This window comes from Rhyacophila brunnea, unplaced genomic scaffold, assembly GCF_057557595.1.
Source record: "Rhyacophila brunnea isolate RB1 unplaced genomic scaffold, BYU_Rbru_1.0 scaffold_17, whole genome shotgun sequence".
NCBI classification, from domain to species: Eukaryota; Metazoa; Arthropoda; class Insecta; order Trichoptera; family Rhyacophilidae; genus Rhyacophila; species Rhyacophila brunnea.
In genome coordinates this window covers 11,185,029-11,204,613 of record NW_028232827.1, presented here as the reverse complement: position 1 = coordinate 11,204,613, position 19,585 = coordinate 11,185,029, and the positions used below count along the sequence as shown (strand labels likewise).

At 35.7% G+C, this 19,585-nt stretch overlaps 1 protein-coding gene across 3 annotated transcripts in view; it reads left to right on the top strand.

Moving 5' to 3' along the window:
• The first annotated feature begins 7,246 nt into the window (after positions 1–7,246).
• Ppat-Dpck (Bifunctional Phosphopantetheine adenylyltransferase - Dephospho-CoA kinase) overlaps positions 7,247–19,585 on the top strand; it is a 16,155-nt gene continuing 3,816 nt past the window's right edge. Inside the window, exons 1-6 of one of the 3 annotated variants that reach the window (XM_085944172.1) lie at positions 7,247–7,324; positions 11,882–12,066; positions 12,630–12,819; positions 13,005–13,193; positions 14,216–14,364; positions 14,737–14,937. In XM_085944172.1, the coding sequence (XP_085800298.1) occupies positions 7,315–7,324; positions 11,882–12,066; positions 12,630–12,819; positions 13,005–13,193; positions 14,216–14,364; positions 14,737–14,937 (924 nt within the window). In that variant the 5' untranslated portion in view covers positions 7,247–7,314. Of the gene's footprint in view, positions 7,418–11,881; positions 12,067–12,629; positions 12,820–13,004; positions 13,194–14,215; positions 14,365–14,736; positions 14,938–19,585 lie in introns of all 3 variants that reach the window. The other 2 variants (XM_085944171.1, XM_085944174.1) reach the window with 2 other exon arrangements.

Sequence of the window (19,585 nt, the reverse complement as noted above, 5' to 3'; positions counted from 1 at the left end):
AAATGGAGTATATCCATTTGGAGGCATCGGGCGATTCATGAATGAGGGAAACATAGATATAATTTTCACAAACCGGCGGACATTCTTGGGATTCTGGTAGCACCTCTGAAAAAAGAATACATATTAAAACTCTGTCAAAAGATGCCCCTAGTGCCGCACAAAAACTAAAAAATACACCTAACCAGTAAAAGCAGTTAATCTCAGAGTAATGATATATAGAGAGCGCCAATTTTTTGGAAGAATGAAGCCATGTTTCTTGCGTATAACGCACAGTCGAACCTCAATTTTATTATTATCAACTTAACTATGAAACATTATGCCAACATGTTGCTTTTCAGTACGGCTACCAAATTTAAACACAACATAGCGAACCATGTGTTCTACTAAAATAACTAAAAATAATTACCACTATCTTTATATTTAACACAAAAACAATAAATTTTAGCAACACATGCTCGCAGTTTTTAAATGAATGTAATCAGTCAAATCCATATTTACCGGTGACGTTTTCAAAAAAATTTAATTCAGCAGTATAAATTCTATCTTATTCTAACGCATAGAGTGGAGAATAAGCATGCCAAATGCTTACTCACTCGCACCTATGGTTCGTTTTTGTTCACACCTTGCAGTTAATTCAATAAATGGTCGATTCATCATCTTCTCGAGTTATACCCCATTTACACGTCCATGGATTTACTGCTGACAGTAGGTATGTATTATCGCGGCCTTAACAAGAAAATACACGTCATGTAAACACGTATTATCATTAGGTATAAGATGCAAGGTTGCATGCATCGATCAAAAAGTTCAGTAGCTTCTGAATTATTGTGTGATGATTGGAACTTGCATGACATATTATGCGCATTTTGACGTTTACCAATAATTTTCACAACCTATCAAATAGTGAAAGCACCATACAATGACAACAACTCGTCTCACTTACGCTTGAAGAGAAAGACAGCAGTATTACGTCTAAACCATGGGTGGCCAAAGCGCGGCCCGCGGGCCGCGTGTGGCCCGCTGGGTGTCTACTTGTGGCCCGCGGAGCATATACACACATTTTTTTCTTTTAGTGTACATAAAACCACCAAAAGAACATACCATCGTGCGTAGTTCGTATCATATCCCATATATGGAAGTATCTCAGTACATTGATTCAACTATCGTGACAATTTCTTCTATGGTATATTCGTTTTAACAAACAATCACAACGTTAGCTGACTTTAAAAAGCGTGCACGCCGATCTTGCGTCGATAGACGTGAGCGTGAATGGGGGATGCGGGGCGGAATGCGTCATGTGACCGCCAGTCTGTGGCACTGGTAAGCATGCAACACCGTCGGACATAATAGTATGGTCGCTTCCATTGTGTGCGTTATCGCCATATTGTGTCTCGTGAGATTTTGCGATCGACTTTTAAATACACATTGATAAGAGTACAAGTTGCTAGAACAATGGCGTCAAGTAGTAAAGACGTTGGATCAAAGAAGAGAAGAGTCACAGAAGAACTGAGAAGTTTTCAGGACAGATGGACTATAAACTATTTTTTCGTGGAATTTAAAACAAAGGCAATATGCTTGATATGCAATAATTCTGTTTCTGTCTTGAAAGTACGAGGGGCAATTTCGACAAGACCAAGTAAATGAATTAAAAAGAAAACTTTCTGCACAACATCGGATATTTACTAGAGCGGCTCAAGAGTCAACATGCTATGTAAAAGCTAGTTATGCAGTAGCCATGATACTAGAAAAAAAATCGAAACCATATTTAGATGGTGAAATGGTTAAGGAATGTTTGGAGAATGTCGTTGAAATTCCGTGCCCAGAAAAGAAAACGGATTTCTCAAAAATAAGCCTGTCTCGTCAAACTATTACTAGGCGTGTGGACGACATTGGAAAACATATTGAAGATAATTTGAAAAATCGAGCATCCAAGTTCATATTTTATGCTCTAGCATTGGATGAAAGCACAGACCTAACAGATACCGCCCAAGTGGCGGTTTTTATCAGGGGCGTTGATGTCCATTTTAACAAAATAGAAAAATTAGCGGCACTGTATCCATTTAAGGACACTACTTGTTCACGAGATTTGTAAGGAGCTGTTACATCGACATTGAATCGCTTTTCGTTACAACTCAACAACCTATCGGGCGTAACAACAGATGGTGCTCTAGTAATGGTTGGGAAACAAGAAGGTTTAGTAAAATTGATTGAAAATGAGGCCTGCAAAGTTGGTAATACTTTGATGCTAAATTTTCATTGCATTATTCATCAGGAGAATTTATGTTCCAAGTCCCTTAAAATGGATCATGTCATGAAGGTGGTCATCAAAACAGTGAACTTTATTAAGTCGAAGGAGTCGAATCACCGTCAGTTCCAAGAGTTTCTCAAGTCTTCGGATTCAGAGTATAATGACATTACATTTTATGCAGAAGTAAGATGGTTGACCCGTGCCAAAATTTTGAAAAGAGTGTTTGATTTGAAGCAAGAAATACAATCATTCTTCGCAAGCAAGTCAAAAAGTATCCCAGAATTTGAAGACAAGGAGTGGGTTAGCGACTTTGCATTTCTGGTCGATATAGTTAGCCACCTAAATGTTATTAATACTCGTCTACAAGGGAAAGATCAACTAATTAATAACATGTATGATCTAATTTCCGCATTCCAAATGAAACTTGGGCTTTGGGAACAACAGTTAAGGACAAAAATCTTCACTCACTTTCCTACATTCTTATTGCAGACAGACGTCACACAAATGGCGGCGGATAAATACGCTTCATTAATATCCGATTTGAACCTGGAATTTGAAAACCGATTTAAAGATTTTAAAAAGCATTGTGTGCTTTTTGATGCATTTGCAACGCCATTCTCCATAGACGTGAATTTATTGCCAGGAATTTTACAAATGGAACACTGTGAAATGTGTTGTGATGCACAGTTAAAGGAGAAATTCAATCAGGTTGGTTTGGAAGAGTTTTACAAAACATATTTGGACAAGGAGAAATATCCTGCATTTTACAAACACGCTGTATCGATGATTTCGCTATTTGGAAACACTTACACGCATGAACAGCTTTTTAGTCGAACAAAGCATATTAAATCTCAAATGAGAACATGAATCACTGATGAGCATTTGTTAAACTGTTTGCGTGTAGCAACAACATCGATGCACTTGATTCTGACAAACAAAATCAGACGTCTCACTAAAATTTATTATATTTTGTTTATTTTTTATTATTTTTTTTGTATTGTATAACTCTAATCAAATAAATATTTCTGTTATATCTTCTTAAAAATACAATATATTTCTTGTTTGCTTTAAACAATAAAAGAAATTTTGTTGTATGGCCCGGTAAGAAATCTCATTTCTAAAATTTGGCCCGGCCGGTGAAAAGGTTGGCCACCCATGGTCTAAACAGTTATTATCACGATAGTTTAATTTACATACTAAATTGGTGCCAGTAAATCCATGCACGTGAACAGGCGCTATTAACTTTAATTGGCATACTATGATAATACGCGATGATGGACATAAAAAGGAAACACGTAATCCCGAAATGATTTTCTTTATTGTTATTAATATTAACCATGCCCTTGATCTTTCCTACAAATGATTGGGTGAGAGATGAATCGTCCAAAATTTCATTAGTCTAAGCCAAGGCCTGAACAAAAACGATGCATGAGTGCGAGTGAGAAAGTATTCGGCACCCTTACAATCTCTGCGACACGCGCTAGAGTAAGATAAAAGGTCTACATTTAGTGTGAGCTAGTTTCCAAAACTATCGTCATCAAATCGGGGCGAAACGCTTCACATAGCGTCGATAACTTGTGAGCTCGTGTTGCTAAAATTGATATTTTTTGTGTTAAACATAAAGTCAGTGGTAAATATTTTTAGTTAATTAAGTAGAAAAGATAGTTCTGTGTGTTGTCTTAAAATGTGGTAGCCGTATTGATAAGCAAGAAGATGGTATTACGTTTCATAGGTAAGTTGATACATGTTCGTGATAATTTATTTGTATTATATTATATATTTTAATATCAGTGACCTAGTGTTTCTTTAAAATAACTTAAATTATAGATATCTTTATCTAATGGTTGCATTTTGACCGCTTAAAAATACTATATAACATAAAATAAATAGAAAATTATATTTTAATTCTGAGCGTCTAGTGCGAGCACTTTGGGCGAGCACTAGCGAAATGGTCCATGTTCTCGAACATTTGTAGACGAATGCGTTCGCTCGCCCACAAACTAAACGCAAGGCACGCGGCTTCATTTAGCAATGCAACGGGTGGCGTCTAGATGTATCTATAGTCTAAGGTCTAAGCGGTTTTTTGACTATGGGGCCTCCGCATAATTTTGGGTATTTTTTATCCCCCCCCCATCGTCACATTTCGTCACATAACCTTTTACCCCCCTGTCTATATTACATCACATTTTTGACACCAACCAAAAGCTTTTTTTTTTAAAATACCTATTTATCCTCCCCAATATTGTGTCTTCAGATCAGATTTATATTTTTTGTTATTTTGTGACGTCAAAATTTCTGTGAAAGAGCATGGCGTCATAATATTTGGAGGGGTTCTAATATCCAAATTTTACAAAATAAGACCTTTTATGTTTGTTTAAATTTTTGATTATAGTGCAGCAGATGACTGCATGACCATTTATCATTTTTTCGGCGGAAACACTTTATCCCACGTAGACAATTATTATATTAAATACATTTTTCTGTCGGGGGGAGATGCTTTTCAATCCAATAATAATTCTTAATTTAGTTTGATATTTGCATACATTTCGATGCATCATTATCACACACTAAGGTTGGGTTAGGTTATGCGTCGATGACATTGAGCTATTTTACAAGCTGCTTGTCGGCGAGTTTAAAAGTGGGCGAGTCATCTAGTGCGATTGTGATGATGACACACAAAACTTTCCACTCGCTCAGAAGCTAACAAGCTAGCGAGTTTAAACCGTCATTTTTGGTACTATTTTGACAGGACGTATTGAGTAGGTCGTTTTTTTACCGGGAGGTCGCCACTATCGCTCTACTGCGCAGACGTATATCGGCCCACACGCCAGCGTGTAGCGTATAAAGTAGCCCGGCTTTCAACTTTTCTCGGTAGATTGTTTACAATCTGCTTGTTAGCTTGTTTGATGATGACACTGGGCGAGTTTACAAGCAGATTATAAATTCGCCAACAAGCAGCTTGTAAAGTAACTCAATGTCATCGAGCCATTAGATTAGGTTGGAGTAGGTTAGGTTAGGTTAGGTTGGGTTTTGTCTAAAAAGAAAGTTATTTTATTTATTAGGTACTTACCAGCGAACGAATCGGTCCCGTGTCATCTGGCGATTATGCAGTTCGTCTAGTTCGCGCAGTATAGGAAAAAACGAGGGTGGGAGGACACGTTGCCAGGCGAACTACATTTGTCGTTCGCCACGAACTAGACCTGCGAGAGTGAGAGCGCAGTATAGGAAGAAACGAGGGTGTGAGGGACACGCTGCCAGGCGAACGACACGTGTCATTCGCCGCGACCTAGATCTGCGAGAGTGAGAGCGCAGTATAGGTAGCAACGAGGGTGTGAGGGACACGCTGCCAGGCGAACTAACTCGTTCGCCGCGAACTAGATCTGAGAGAGTGAGAGCGCAGTAGGTATAGGAAGAAATGAAGGTGTAAGGACGCGAAACACAAAAGACACAATTGACCTAATCTGTCCGAACAAATAACTATCCGTAATTGACCTAATCTGTTGGAGTCCCTATTAAGTGACTCATTTCTCATGTCTTCTATGCACAGAACAATGGCTACCATTTTCCGGACTTTTCGGAGCCTATAGACTAGTATTAATTTTATTATAGCCCATGCCTACTATTAAAACATTCGTATTGATAAAAATTGTTAAAAAAACATTAATCCGTAAATATATCATTATCTTATGACGCGAACTGTAACTGGTTGAAATAAACTTATATCATTTACAGGCGTGACAGAAATTGTTTGACATTTTGAATCGTGATTCGATTTGAAATCCATATTATGCAAAATATATTTTTTTCTTATTTTATTAAAACTCAAGCTCGAGACTGAATGTTTTTTTTCTTCTAAACTTTTAAATGATACGTTGATTATATAAAAATAAGAATAGCTACCAGCTATTATTAATACAATTAAAATTAAAATACCTACTCAAACACACACAAAATAATGTAAAATAATACATACGGCTGACGCGATATGCAGGTCCATTAAAAGTTTCTTTTCTTCCGTTTGAAGAATATCAGAAATTTGTTGTTTTTTGCAGCATATTTCAGGTTTTCTGACCTTTAATATGTCCACAAATTCAGTGAGGAGATAAATTAGTATTATCACGATGAAAGAAATAAAAAATATTTTTTCAAATGCTAAATTCGAATCGAAAAAATCGTATACATTGGTTTTCCTGAAAATTGAAAATAACATTATTGATGAATTTGCATTCGAGGTATCAGTTGTTTTATTTATTGTTACTCAATTCACTATGTTAAATATACATACCATTCTACCGTGACCATGTTAATATAGTTTTCATATAGAGAAAAAGTTTTCTCGCCTTGTTGATTAATCATGTTTACCGCCATTGTAACACATACCCATAGACTAATATACTAGTTGCACATACCTATTCAAACACAAACCATAGACACGAAGTTCTTATAAATTGGAATGGCTACTGAGTGAATTATTTTTAGAAACCTATCTCCCGAAAAATAGCTGATAATTAAAAATAATAATGTAGAAGACGACATAATCTTGATGAGAGGGACGTCGAACAAAGAAGAAATCCATGCCAAGAAAAAAAGACAAACTTTATCAAAAGTTTATTTCTAAATCCTAAAACCCTTTTCAAGCAAGATTAGATTCCTCTTTGGAAAGACAACATAATATTTTAATGAGCGATTACATAATAAAATAAATAAATGAATAATTTTGTACCTAGTGATTTTTTAAAGCAGGTAATGCAATTTCATTGCGCAAACATATACGTAGGTACCTACTTAATTTATTATTACCTACCTATGATAAAATAATTTATAAACACACGATGGATTATTTTTAAATAATATGAATAAATATATTATTAATATTTATGAGGTTTATTAATATTTTTAAAAAGTGTAATATTATAAAATGCTTATCAGTCGCATTCGCATACTCTGTATTATGTACATACAATCAGCTGATAAGAGAATATTGACATTTTTGACAGGCCTTGTTTGTGTACAAAGTGCATGTCAGATTCAGATTCAGCGCAAATTTGAGGCACACTCGCCAATAAATGTCTAAAGGTGCTGTAGCTACGTTGTGTTGTTTTGTTTTATTTATAAGTATCTTGTCGAGCAAGTGGATTAATAAAGGTCTCGAAACTCATATCGCTACATGTAATAATATATCACTTTTTAAAATGCATGCCCTACCTATAACAATTTTCGATGTTATGTCAGTTTGCCGTTATGATTAAGCAGAATTTTAAATGTTTTAAGTTTATTGCTTTTGCGTTTTTTTCACATGTCTATTCTATTATTACGTATTATTTATTATTTTACATAATTGTTCAAATTCTTGCAGATATTTCTTATTTAGGATAGTGTCGTCTCTACGAAGGTTGGAAATCATTAGATGGATATCCACCTTTGAGTTCGCTGACCGGAACAACTATGTTGTGCTCTTGTGAAACCATGTCCTTAGATTCTTCATTCATGATATTCCATTCTGCGTTCTGCCCTATGAAGGTGGTATTTTTCACCACACATTACGTGTCCAAAATACTCTAGTTTATGTTGCATAAGGCGCAAAGCCCACAACGGGCGGCAAGTCGCGAGGGTTGCCCATTGTACACCACGAGACGCTTAATTAGTGGCCTATCTTTTTACAACGTTTTTCTCAGGTTGTATTCTTATTTGTCCGGTACAAATCTTGCAATCGATTTTTAACTAACTACCCGACTAGCTAGACATTTGAAACTTTTAGAATATATCAGAACACGATGCCAATGCATTTTTTTAATACTTTTAGCCATCTTTAAGTAGAATTGAATTCATTTTTATTTCATTCTGTTTTGTATGAAAAGTTATTTCGAAACCATTATTGGTTGCTAGGGGGTCCTAGCAACTAAATTATTAAATAATATATACCTACGTGCTTTACTATGGAAAGTAATATGAAATGACATTTCATTATTTAGTATTTCTATCAGGTACAAATTTTTTTGCTCGTTTAAGCTAGTCAAGTCAAGTTTATATGATTCAACAGAAAATTTAAAAACGTTATAAGTAAAAAGTTCTTTTTATCTTGTAATTATTTGTTATTGGTACTATAAATTTGAATTTTTCACTGTCGGTTAAAAAATAGAAATGTGAAACAATATGTCATTGATTTATTTCTATCAGTGGGTCTATTCTATGCTTATCGACCGCTAAAGTGATAAAGTGAAAAATATTATCAAACTTAGGGTAGGTTTGTATCAAAATATTAGCACTTATTGTAACAATTACACGAAGCCGGTTTTTATTGTTGCAATAAGTGCTATATTTTAACAGCACCTATCTTGCTGCTGTTAAAATATCACACTTATTGCAACAATAAAAACCGGCTTCGTGTAATTGTTACAATAAGTGCTAATATTTTGATACAAACCTACCCTAAGTTTGATACTATTTATCAATTTAGTGTTCGATAAGTATAGAATAGACCCACTGGGGACACAAAATGAATGAGCCTACCTTAAAAATATAAACTTAACATGTGTTAAAGAATATGTTATTTTCAATAGTTACGTCTATATCATAATAATAGGTATACATTAAAGTTTGTCACGTAAATCTAACGCACATTCAATAATTGAGGACAGTCGGCGCATTTTGTTTTACTTGGATCATAAAGTACCCTGTTTCAAAACCTTGATCCATAGCGAAGGGTTTTACATTTCTATCTTATTGGTCCGTTCTATTACTTCTATACTAATTGATTTTTGTGTAATGCTTTCTAACTTCAAATTTTACATCACGCCACGCAGCCTCGTGTGGGTTTTCTCACTAATCAATATCTCTTCTGTCTTTTCATTCTCTATAATACTGTGTTGTCATTTCTTATTTTGTCTTTTCACAATATTTTAAACATACGTCTATACATTCAAGACTCAAAAGACTGGATCTTTTTAGACTATGCTTCATTCATAGCCAATGCTTCTACACCATACAGGACGTCTGAGAAAACGTAACGTATAAATATGCATGCAGATATCTAAATTCAGACCTTTGTTGCATAAGAGCTTCTTCATTTTATTCTACATGGAATTTTATCTCTTGGCTATGGTCCCAATCACCATGCATCCTAAATATAAGCATCATTTGACCAGTTTCATCTGGAAATGAAAATAACACTCACTTTATTGTCGGGTTTGCCGAATGGGATAATCTGTTCTAACGCCATTACAATAAAGGTGATATTGCTATAAATTCCTGATGCTTTTTGTTGGGTCTGCCGAATGTTTCGGTTCGAACGATTCGCTCAAATGAACATTGGCATTAGAAACACTGCTCTAACGCCATTACAATAAAGGTCATATTGCTATAAATTTCCGATGCGTGATATCGCATAATGGAAATTGCGTGACGTCTACCTATACATGCGAATACGCGAAATTACTTGCTAGCTACTGTATTGAGTGCGTCGTCCATTAATAATGTCATTGCTCAATATGCTCAAACTTGTACTTGATATGAAGTAAATAAAAAACAAACAAATATAGGATACTGAAACGTCATTTTGATTTCCATAGTAATGCACATATATATTAACAATTTAGTTGCTAGGACCACCCACTTAGTAACCAATAATAGTGGAATGGATTACGGATTTCTTCCGAAATAACTTTTCGTACAAAACATAATTAACTGAAAATGAATTCAATTCTACTTAAAGATGGTATTATGGTAGTATTGGCATCGTGTTCCGATACATTCTAAAAGTTTCAAATGTCTAGCTAGTCGGGAAGTTAGTTAAAAATCGATTGCAAGATTTGTACTGGATAAACAACCACCGGACAAATAAGAATACGACCTAATAAAAACGTTGTAAAATCAGCAAGTGTTTTATAAACTTTTTCCAGTGAAACACAGCCTGCTTCTCTAAAGTCAACTTGGTATCCAATGTTAGGAACATACTGATAGCTGACCTTTTGTTTATACTTAAAACTGTAATTTCAATCTTCAACCGCCCCAAACTAATGATCATGATCCAGTATCGTGTCCCTACTAAAAAAATTGTGACTTTTTTCATGTTGATTAGCAAATTCTCCATTCATTCTTAAATTCTCTTTTGAATAGTTCTTCTATTTACATGTTCAATACCTCTATTCAAAAACTCAAACACTTGTTTTTGAATAGAGAACAACTTTGATTTTCATAGTTCTTTTCTTTTTTTATTTCTAATTTTATCTATGATATATTATCTATTTTGTTTTATACCTATTATGGCTATAATATTTTATTATAATTGTTCTGTGTGTTCTATCATACTGTTGTATTTTATATATTTTCATTCGTAGGTGCATGCCTTGTTTATAAATAAATAATATATTCCAATATCGGTACAGTTTCCCTATTGTTACCGGTTACATGTAAATTGTACGTAAAACATTTCACTGTAGCACAGTTCGCCGTGAGCTTTCTATCGGAAAGTGATGATCATATACTATACAGTCAGCTCTATAGCACCGAGATGTATAAATTACGCATTGTTCGTTGAGTATTGCAGACAATAATGTTCCTTCAAGAATTAAAACCTAATATAACCCAACATCATGGCCCCCACATCCTGAAGCGAGCCCCCAGGCTAGGATATTTGGCGGGGCCCCCTATCTATCGTTAAAGATAAAGGCAGTGTGACGCTCTACAGTAGCGTTTTCCAAATGGTGTACGCGGTAAAATTAATGTGTATATTTAGTGTTTTTTTGTATAGGTATTTTAATACATCCATTTGAATTAAGGAGTTGTCAAGTATCAAGTACAAAATAAAAAAAATTGTACCGTACAACCACATAATTTTAAATAATATTACTTTTTTTTTACTATTAGCCCTTCCTGAGCCCAGGCCCCCAGGCTAGAGCCCTGTCAGCCCCCCCCTTTGTGGGGGCCATGCCTAACATATAATCCAGTATATCGGCTATTTTCAAAATATGTTTGCCGTGGCTTCCTGTAAACCGACAAGAACCATGTTTTATTTAGACATGAATTTTATCTCAGTGCTATATGATCCAAAGAGGTTGGATGGTCTTTAATATACGACCATATATTTCCGATACAACATTTCACAGTGAAGTGTGATACGGCGAACTGCATACGTACAAATTTCCGGACACGATTGTTATCTCGATTTGGAGTTTCATTTATCATGATGATTTTGACTTGTATTGAGATATTTTTTTACTAATAGTTTTCAAACGACTGCGAAATATCTGGAATACAAAATGTTTTCTTGACACACATGAAATATCTCGATTTTTCTTAACCTTTGGCCTTGTGACAGGTAGAAATAGAAATAACAATGTGACATCTAAAAATAGTACAGTAATAATTTATAGATAACTACAACTTTGAGACAATAGAAATTGAAGTTACGACTTCACTCACAATAGTGCGCTATGAGTATACGTAGTGTTAATTGAATTTTGAATCTTTCAGACGTAAATTGCTGCAAATAAAATGTAGAATTTACAATCGCACATTTAACTTGTGCAATTGTATTTGTTAAATCCTCAACACTTTAATTATACTGTAAATTATACCATGAGTTCACCGAATTTATGGTGTATTAATTTGTGTGTGATTGAACACTATTTTCAGAATACATCCAGGAGAGACGAATGGCACAGACGGGCTTACTGGTGGTCTCCAACTTGTCAAGGATTCCCAGCATCCTGTCAAGTGTCAGAAACCATGTCAGCAAGACGCTGTACATCTCTTTCACCCCCACAACTGGCTCCTCCACTCTTTCATACAGCAAATACATAACAGGCATCTATAATCAAGTAAGGAACACATGCAGACTTGTTGCCGTTACCTAACTAAAACATTGTTATTATAAGCTGGTTCAGAGTTGATAGTTATACATTGAGATCCACCATTTTGATTTCCCTTCAATTTCTAGGCCAGAACCGGCATCAAGTGATCTTATAACTGGGAGTAACTTAATGATTAAGATTTAGTTGTATTTTATTAATTATTATGTGTTAAAACTAGCTAATGTAATTTATAACCAAATGCCTGCTCAGTCGAATGTCAGCTTACCCAAAATTCCAAGAAGGCACTCTGACATCAGCAGATGACAGGATTCAGGTAAAGAGTACACCAATGATGAGTGAGAGGGTGTGATGTCATCCCAGATTGCAGGTAAGAAGTCATCTGTCCTTTGAGTGTGCTGAAGTTCATAAGTAAATATATATTATTGTTAATCATTCAACGCTCTAGATCAGCGCTCTAGATCTTGTTAATTATTGGACACGATACAAATGACAATGTTCACGATCAAAAGAGTTGCCGTTAATTTTTTACATTTTATATAACAATTTATATGTAATTTAATTTGTTTCAGTCAATATGCCACAGCCTAAATGTCCGAGTGCTGATGGCAAATCTAAAGAATCCACTTTTAACGGAGATACAGACTGACAATCCTGTGGACGTTGTGTTGTTTGACGACACAATGTCGCCGTTTGATTTAAAGGATTTCGCGAGGACTTATGTGTCCAACTTAAAGCATGGATTTAATGTTATAAATATTGGTAACTATTTATTACTATTTATTACGAAGATATGGGCAATCATCATTGATCTCTGCTTTTACATTCAAAAGTTGGGTAAAATCATGAGGAAAAGTCCTCATTGCAATATTTATACAGTGGTAATAGTTGTATATTTTTTAATTAATTTATAAATAACTGACATATGAATTTATTTATCTTTTCAGAAAATAATTCCAATATAAGTGACATAAAGCTAGCAATCGATGACCCTGATGGAAAGATGTATGATTATGTTGCCCTGGGAGGAACGTTTGACAGGTTCCACACGGGCCATAAGATGCTTTTATCGGAAGGAGTCTTGAGAGCAAACAAACATTTAACTGTTGGTGTCACAGATGTCAATATGATAAAGTGTAATAATTAATAACTATCATAATAATATAATAACTACCAATTATAATTAGTTATAAATAAATATTAATGTTATAATTAATTGATTTGACATTAATTAATCAAGTAGGTATTTACTAATTTCAAAAGAGATAATAATATATTAGATAATTATAATATATATTATCATTATTAATTTTATTTCAGTATCAATTTTCTTCATTTTCATGTCCTTCACTGCTGAGGATTGTGATCGCTTCCACTTACACACTAACTCACCATGTCATAAAAAATATCTTTTATGTGTTGAAATATCAAGTAAAAAAGTCATTTTGTAAATTATCATGACTTCATCAGCCGGGGTCCATCGACTGCTGGATGAAGGCCTCTTTTAGGTCCTTTCATCCTTTTCGGTTTCTAGTACTTCGCTGCCACGTACATCAACCGAACTTTGCGTTTGTCGATCCAGCGGGTTTTACGACGTCCCTGTGGTTGTTTAGTCCCCCTTCGGTATCACTGCATTTGTCCGCTTTTGAATGACAAGTTTGGTCCATTACCGTTTCATCTGTTTGGCTACCCCCATTACATAGTCTTATCTGGCTCCTTACACATTGGTTTTTTTTGTGCTCAAATCTCTCGTGGTGTAGTGCGTAAGGCGCTGGCCTTCCATCCGGGAGCTTTGGGATTGATTCCCAGTGAGAACACAATATAATTATGTGATTTTCTCAAGGCAGGTAAAAAAAAAGAAATTTATGCGTGTAATCCGAACTATTTTGGAAAATTGGGTGGCAATATGGCGATAGTTTGAAATAACAACTTGCTATTTGTGCACGGAGAGACCTCTGTTAACAACATAAAGATACAATTTTAAGGGTGATAGAAAACTAATATGTAAACCTATTACACAAAAACCATAGTTCATAAGTTGCTCTTCTACCTGTGTATTCAATTATATATTTTTTTCGAATGTCTATGGTCAGTAAAGCATCAGTCTTTTTAGGTGTGTTATTGTTATAAATATAATATTTATTTTATATTCTTTCAGCAAAGAAGTTATGGGAACTTATAGAACCAGTAGAAGTCCGAATGGAGAAATTAAAAAATTTTCTTTTAGAAATTGACCCTTCCATCGAGTATAATATTGTGCCAATTAAAGACATGTATGGGCCCACGCAAGATGATCCAAGATTGCAGGTATTTCAACTCTTGGATATCAAGGAATTTGGACTCTAGATGGAAGATGTCGTATACATATTCTGTATTAGGAATTTTGAAGGGAGTTTGATTCGAAATCATATATGTAATTAACTAATTGGTTGAATCTGAATTTATAGTAAAATGTCAGTAGAAGTGTAAAGTTTTCTTCAAATAAACATATAATGCAGTCACTTGTGGCTAATTTAATCAGTAGACTAGTGGCCATTTTTTTGTTTAAATTTTATATATCTAGACTCCATCCCTATTAATAGAAGAATGTTTTTTTCAACATCTTTGGTTTACTTATACCAAGTATATATTATTTATTCACTGTAGATATACTAACAAATAATTTTCTTTTGTTCATAGCTCTTGGTCGTCAGCGAAGAAACGGCTAAAGGGGTTGGATTAGTAAACATAAAACGTAAAGAGAATAACTTAGATCCCATGGATGGGTATTGCATTAAACTGGCCGGTGAAACCGATGTCCAGAGTGAAGAGGAGGATTTGAAGGTCAGTTCGAGCAATGTACGAATGCGGTTGCTGGGAACTCAACTAAAGGAACCAGAGGTAAGCATTTATATAATCATGGCTATTTTGCTGTCAGTTACATTCTAAACCTATGCATCTGGAAAATTCATGTTTTATTAATTATTTGTCTATCTGTCTGATTCAGAGCAAGGAGCCAATGCATTAGGCTAATGGCTAACCATTCCTCGTAAACAAGTCCCTTTGAGATAACATCTACACCACAAAATAGATAAAAATAGAAATGCAAAACTTAGTCCCCATAGACCAAGGCTTAGAAGCCAAGACCAAGCTTTACTTTATAAAAATTCTATTTCATAGAGAAATAATAAGTTTATTTTTTTTTCTGTTACTAGATAAGAATAGATTATACTATAAAATTTGATATATCAATTCTAAATAAAAAAATGTTGTCACACTTGTTTTGCAGTTCAAACATAGTTTTATCCGTTCATTTCTAAATAAATATTGATACATTATTTTTTTCTTTTGTTTTATTGATGTAAACTATCAATATTATTACTTATTATTGCTTTATACACCATTGAGAACACACAAAAAAAGTTTCAAATTTTTTAAATATGTGTAGAATTATTTATTTAAAAAAAACTAAATCGACGATTTTTTGGCAAAAAACGCTTGGGAGTTTTCGCATATGCTAGTGATACACCCCTGTTACAGGCGGGCTTCTCCCGGTGTAAAATAATCATTTAGTAGCTCAAGTCGAAACGTAACCCTGACCTCTAGAAACGGCTTCATAAAACATCTAATCTGATTCCTTGCTCAACCACGTAAGTATTTTTTATTCATAGGTAAAGGCCTTCGTCCGGTGTGTGAAAATCGCATATTGGGCGGAGGTGTAATTAAGATAAATTTAATTTAATTTAAAAAGTAAAAATGATGATGGATGAAAGCGATAATTTTAAGACTAAATATAAGTATTTAAATATAATAAATTTTGCCGCGCTTGTCGGCAACGTCCAAATTTCGACGCGCCAGGGTCAGGCTCGTGATTCGCCGAATCAAAGATCACGCGATAAAATTTGGCCAATCACGAGAGTCCTTTTTGCTGGAATGGCGTGGGTACGCGAAGTTTGAAAAAGAAAAAAGTAATTAGTAAGCGTCCCCTTTCCGATAGGATAGGACCTGCGAAACTTATTGTTAAAACAAAATATGTAAACGTTAAAGAAAATGTAAAATATAAGAAGACCACGTTACGAGCACGAAAGACCGTGTTTTATTTATACTCCAACCGTTTGAATTTCTTTTTTTGTGAATCCGGGGTTCGATGGACGCCTGAGCTAGCCGCTGGAACCCCGGGGATCTCAATGGCGCCCTGGCAACATGGGGCTCGAAGAATCGCATGGATTCTTCCGAACCCGCGAAATAAAATTTACGCCCGCGAACGCTAAATAAAAGTTTATGATCCAGGAGCCGGAACAACCAAGAAATGGTTAACTAAAAAGCGGACTCCGACGTAACCCTTATCGAAGAAGAAGTGCTGTCTCCAACATCAAACCGGGAGAGCCCTCTGGTGTTCGAAGACAGTCCACATACGGAGCTGACCGCGCCTAGCGTCGTGCTGGAGACCGTAGCTCCAGCGCGTCTCCAGTACGACGAATGGCTGCACAAATCCCACCTATGGAGACCAGACACATCATCGACGGTATCCAGCGAGGAGGGCTCGTAGAGGCCACGGCCCATTGGCGACGAAAAACGGCGAGCAAAATGCCGATTTTCCTAGGGTATCACTAACATGTTGTGTACCCTATTCGACCACGGGATATTCGGTGAGGAGAGAAAAAGGAAACGGGAGGCCAGGGAGCCTCAAAAGAGGGCTGAGAAGGCGCGCAAGCTGAGAGGAATCAAAGAAGCTGTGCGGGCGCAGGCTCGACCACGAGGAGATGAAGCAGGACCATTCGCCAACCCTCGAGTCAAGGGTGAACGCCGAGTTCCTGTTGGAAGTGAAATGTGTAGATGATACGAATAAAACATCCGGAAATTCTTCTAATTACGGATACAAAGTTAATTAAGGACCCACTTTCTGAGCCTTGTAAACTTAAGTTCATTAGTAAGAAAAATGTACATTCTAGTTTTAAAAATAACGCTTCGCAAAGTGACGCCAATTCTTTCCGTTCAAATAAAGTAAATATGAATGAATTCGAAAACATTAACATTGAAAATCGCAAACAATTTTATAAACGGGAAAGAGGATATTCTACAGTAGCGCGAAACCTGTTTCAAAGTTACGCCGTGTTAATAATTTGAATCCAAAGAGAAACGAAGAAAATAGTATACGACCGTCACTATTATTTCTTTACAAATTACCAATCGTAAATTTAACACAGCGAAAACGGAACGGGAATAATACGGCATCACTCGACGAAGTGTATATTATAGTTGATAAGTGAAATTTTAATAATACGTTAAAATTATGTATAAAAGGATGAAAGTAGAGATTGTATGCTTGTGAAAGAAAAAAAAAATGAGTCAATAAGCCGTAAATTTCTCAACGGGGTTTCAATAATGAAAAAAAAATAATAATAAAACGTGAGAGGCACCGCAAATCGGCGCGGCGCGCCTTTGGAATAGGATGTCGGGCGCGTAAAACGAAACAACAATTTTTTTTAAATAAAATGGGTTTCACTAAAAATAAAGTTAATTACACAGTTTTAAGTGTACTGATTCAGAAATAAATATAATGAGAGGGTGGAATATTTCAATTTTTAATATCAATGTGATTTATACAGTCAATACAATGAAATGTGATAGTAAGTACCATAAGTACAATGGGAAGATTTTATATAAAATTAGTAGCTATTTAATGTATGGGGTAGGAGTAATTAATAAAGTAAATTCGAATAAATTTAAAGTACAGGAAGTCTAATGAACGAATAAATTACTAAAGAAAGAAAAAGAATAAATACAGATGAAGACAATTTGGAAGCACAAAGGGAGCCACCTCTCGAAGTAAGCGCATCCAAAGGCAGCGTAGCCGAAAATTCATGATACCAAAGCTTGATGGTGTGGAGAGTGCGCACTCTCCTTTCTCGCGCAGGTTCATGGAGAGACTAGGGACGTGACGCCTGAAAGATATCGTGAAACAACAAGAGGTACCTCCGAAGTGTAACCATCTATAAAAAAAAAAGAAAGGGAAAAGGATACTTATTGTGAAAATCCATCCTAGTACCTGTGGGAAAGCCGTGCCGCCGTCAACGAGCCTGGCCGTTGTACCGCTATACGATGCCTTGCCCGCAGTAATAGGAACAGATGGAGACACAGTACCTGTCCATCTATGAGGTGATACTCCAGAGACCAGCAGACGAGTGGGAAACTTTCCATAGAAAGATATCCGCTGCTCGGGACGAGCCTGGCCCAGTAGTCACGCTACTATCTCGCCCTCGTCGCGAAGGCAGACGACGTCCGGCTAGGTACGCTCCTATAGCGCCAGAAAGAAAATAGAAGTGCTTAGCGAAATAATAATTCCGAACGAGGGCCAAACGTCTACAAATGTAGCCTCTCGGAATACAAAAAAAACTGGACAGCCCAAGAGTCGAAGACTGCAGCTCCACGACCCCTCCGCTGACCAGTATAAAAGAACGAGAAGAATAACAAAAACATTACGAAACAAAATAAACGCACGACATTACAGGAGAAAAATAAAATAATAATAAATTATGACAAATGATAATAAGAAAGGAAAATAAATCAAACTCTGACTTATTCAGGAGCATTGCTTTGAGCAAGAAAATAGTAATTAAAATAAATATAGAAACAATACGTAAAGTTAGTTGTTTTTTTTTTTTGTTAGAATAGTTAGATTGTAGTTGAATTTTTTTTATATAAACTGTTATCATGCCATGTACTTAACGGATGAACAAGGAATTGGATGGGTGGCCGATGAGATCAGGGCGTACCTTTCGACTTTAATCCAGATGGGGCGAATGATACACCCCTGTTACAGGCGGGCTTCTCCCGGTGTAAAATAATCATTTAGTAGCTCAAGTCGAAACGTAACCCTGACCTCTAGAAACGGCTTCATAAAACATCTAATCTGATTCCTTGCTCAACCACGTAAGTATTTTTTATTCATAGGTAAAGGCCTTCGTCCGGTGTGTGAAAATCGCATATTGGGCGGAGGTGTAATTAAGATAAATTTTCTTCTTTTCTTTCGACCATGTCCGATCTTAATAGGATCATATGGGCCTCCACAGAGTGGAGGTTTGTATTGACAGATTTTTGTTTTTACGAGAAATGGATGTCAGCCACTTGCTCAACCTATTAGGTCCATACTCTGACTCATATACAAATTGAAAAACAATATGTGTACTTGCCAGACCCAGGATTCGAACCTGGGACCCTCGACTCCATAGACCGGCATTTAAGCCACTCGGCCATTTAATTTAAAAAGTAAAAATGATGATGGATGAAAGCGATAATTTTAAGACTAAATATAAGTATTTAAATATAATAAATTTTGCCGCGCTTGTCGGCAACGTCCAAATTTCGACGCGCCAGGGTCAGGCTCGTGATTCGCCGAATCAAAGATCACGCGATAAAATTTGGCCAATCACGAGAGTCCTTTTTGCTGGAATGGCGTGGGTACGCGAAGTTTGAAAAAGAAAAAAGTAATTAGTAAGCGTCCCCTTTCCGATAGGATAGGACCTGCGAAACTTATTGTTAAAACAAA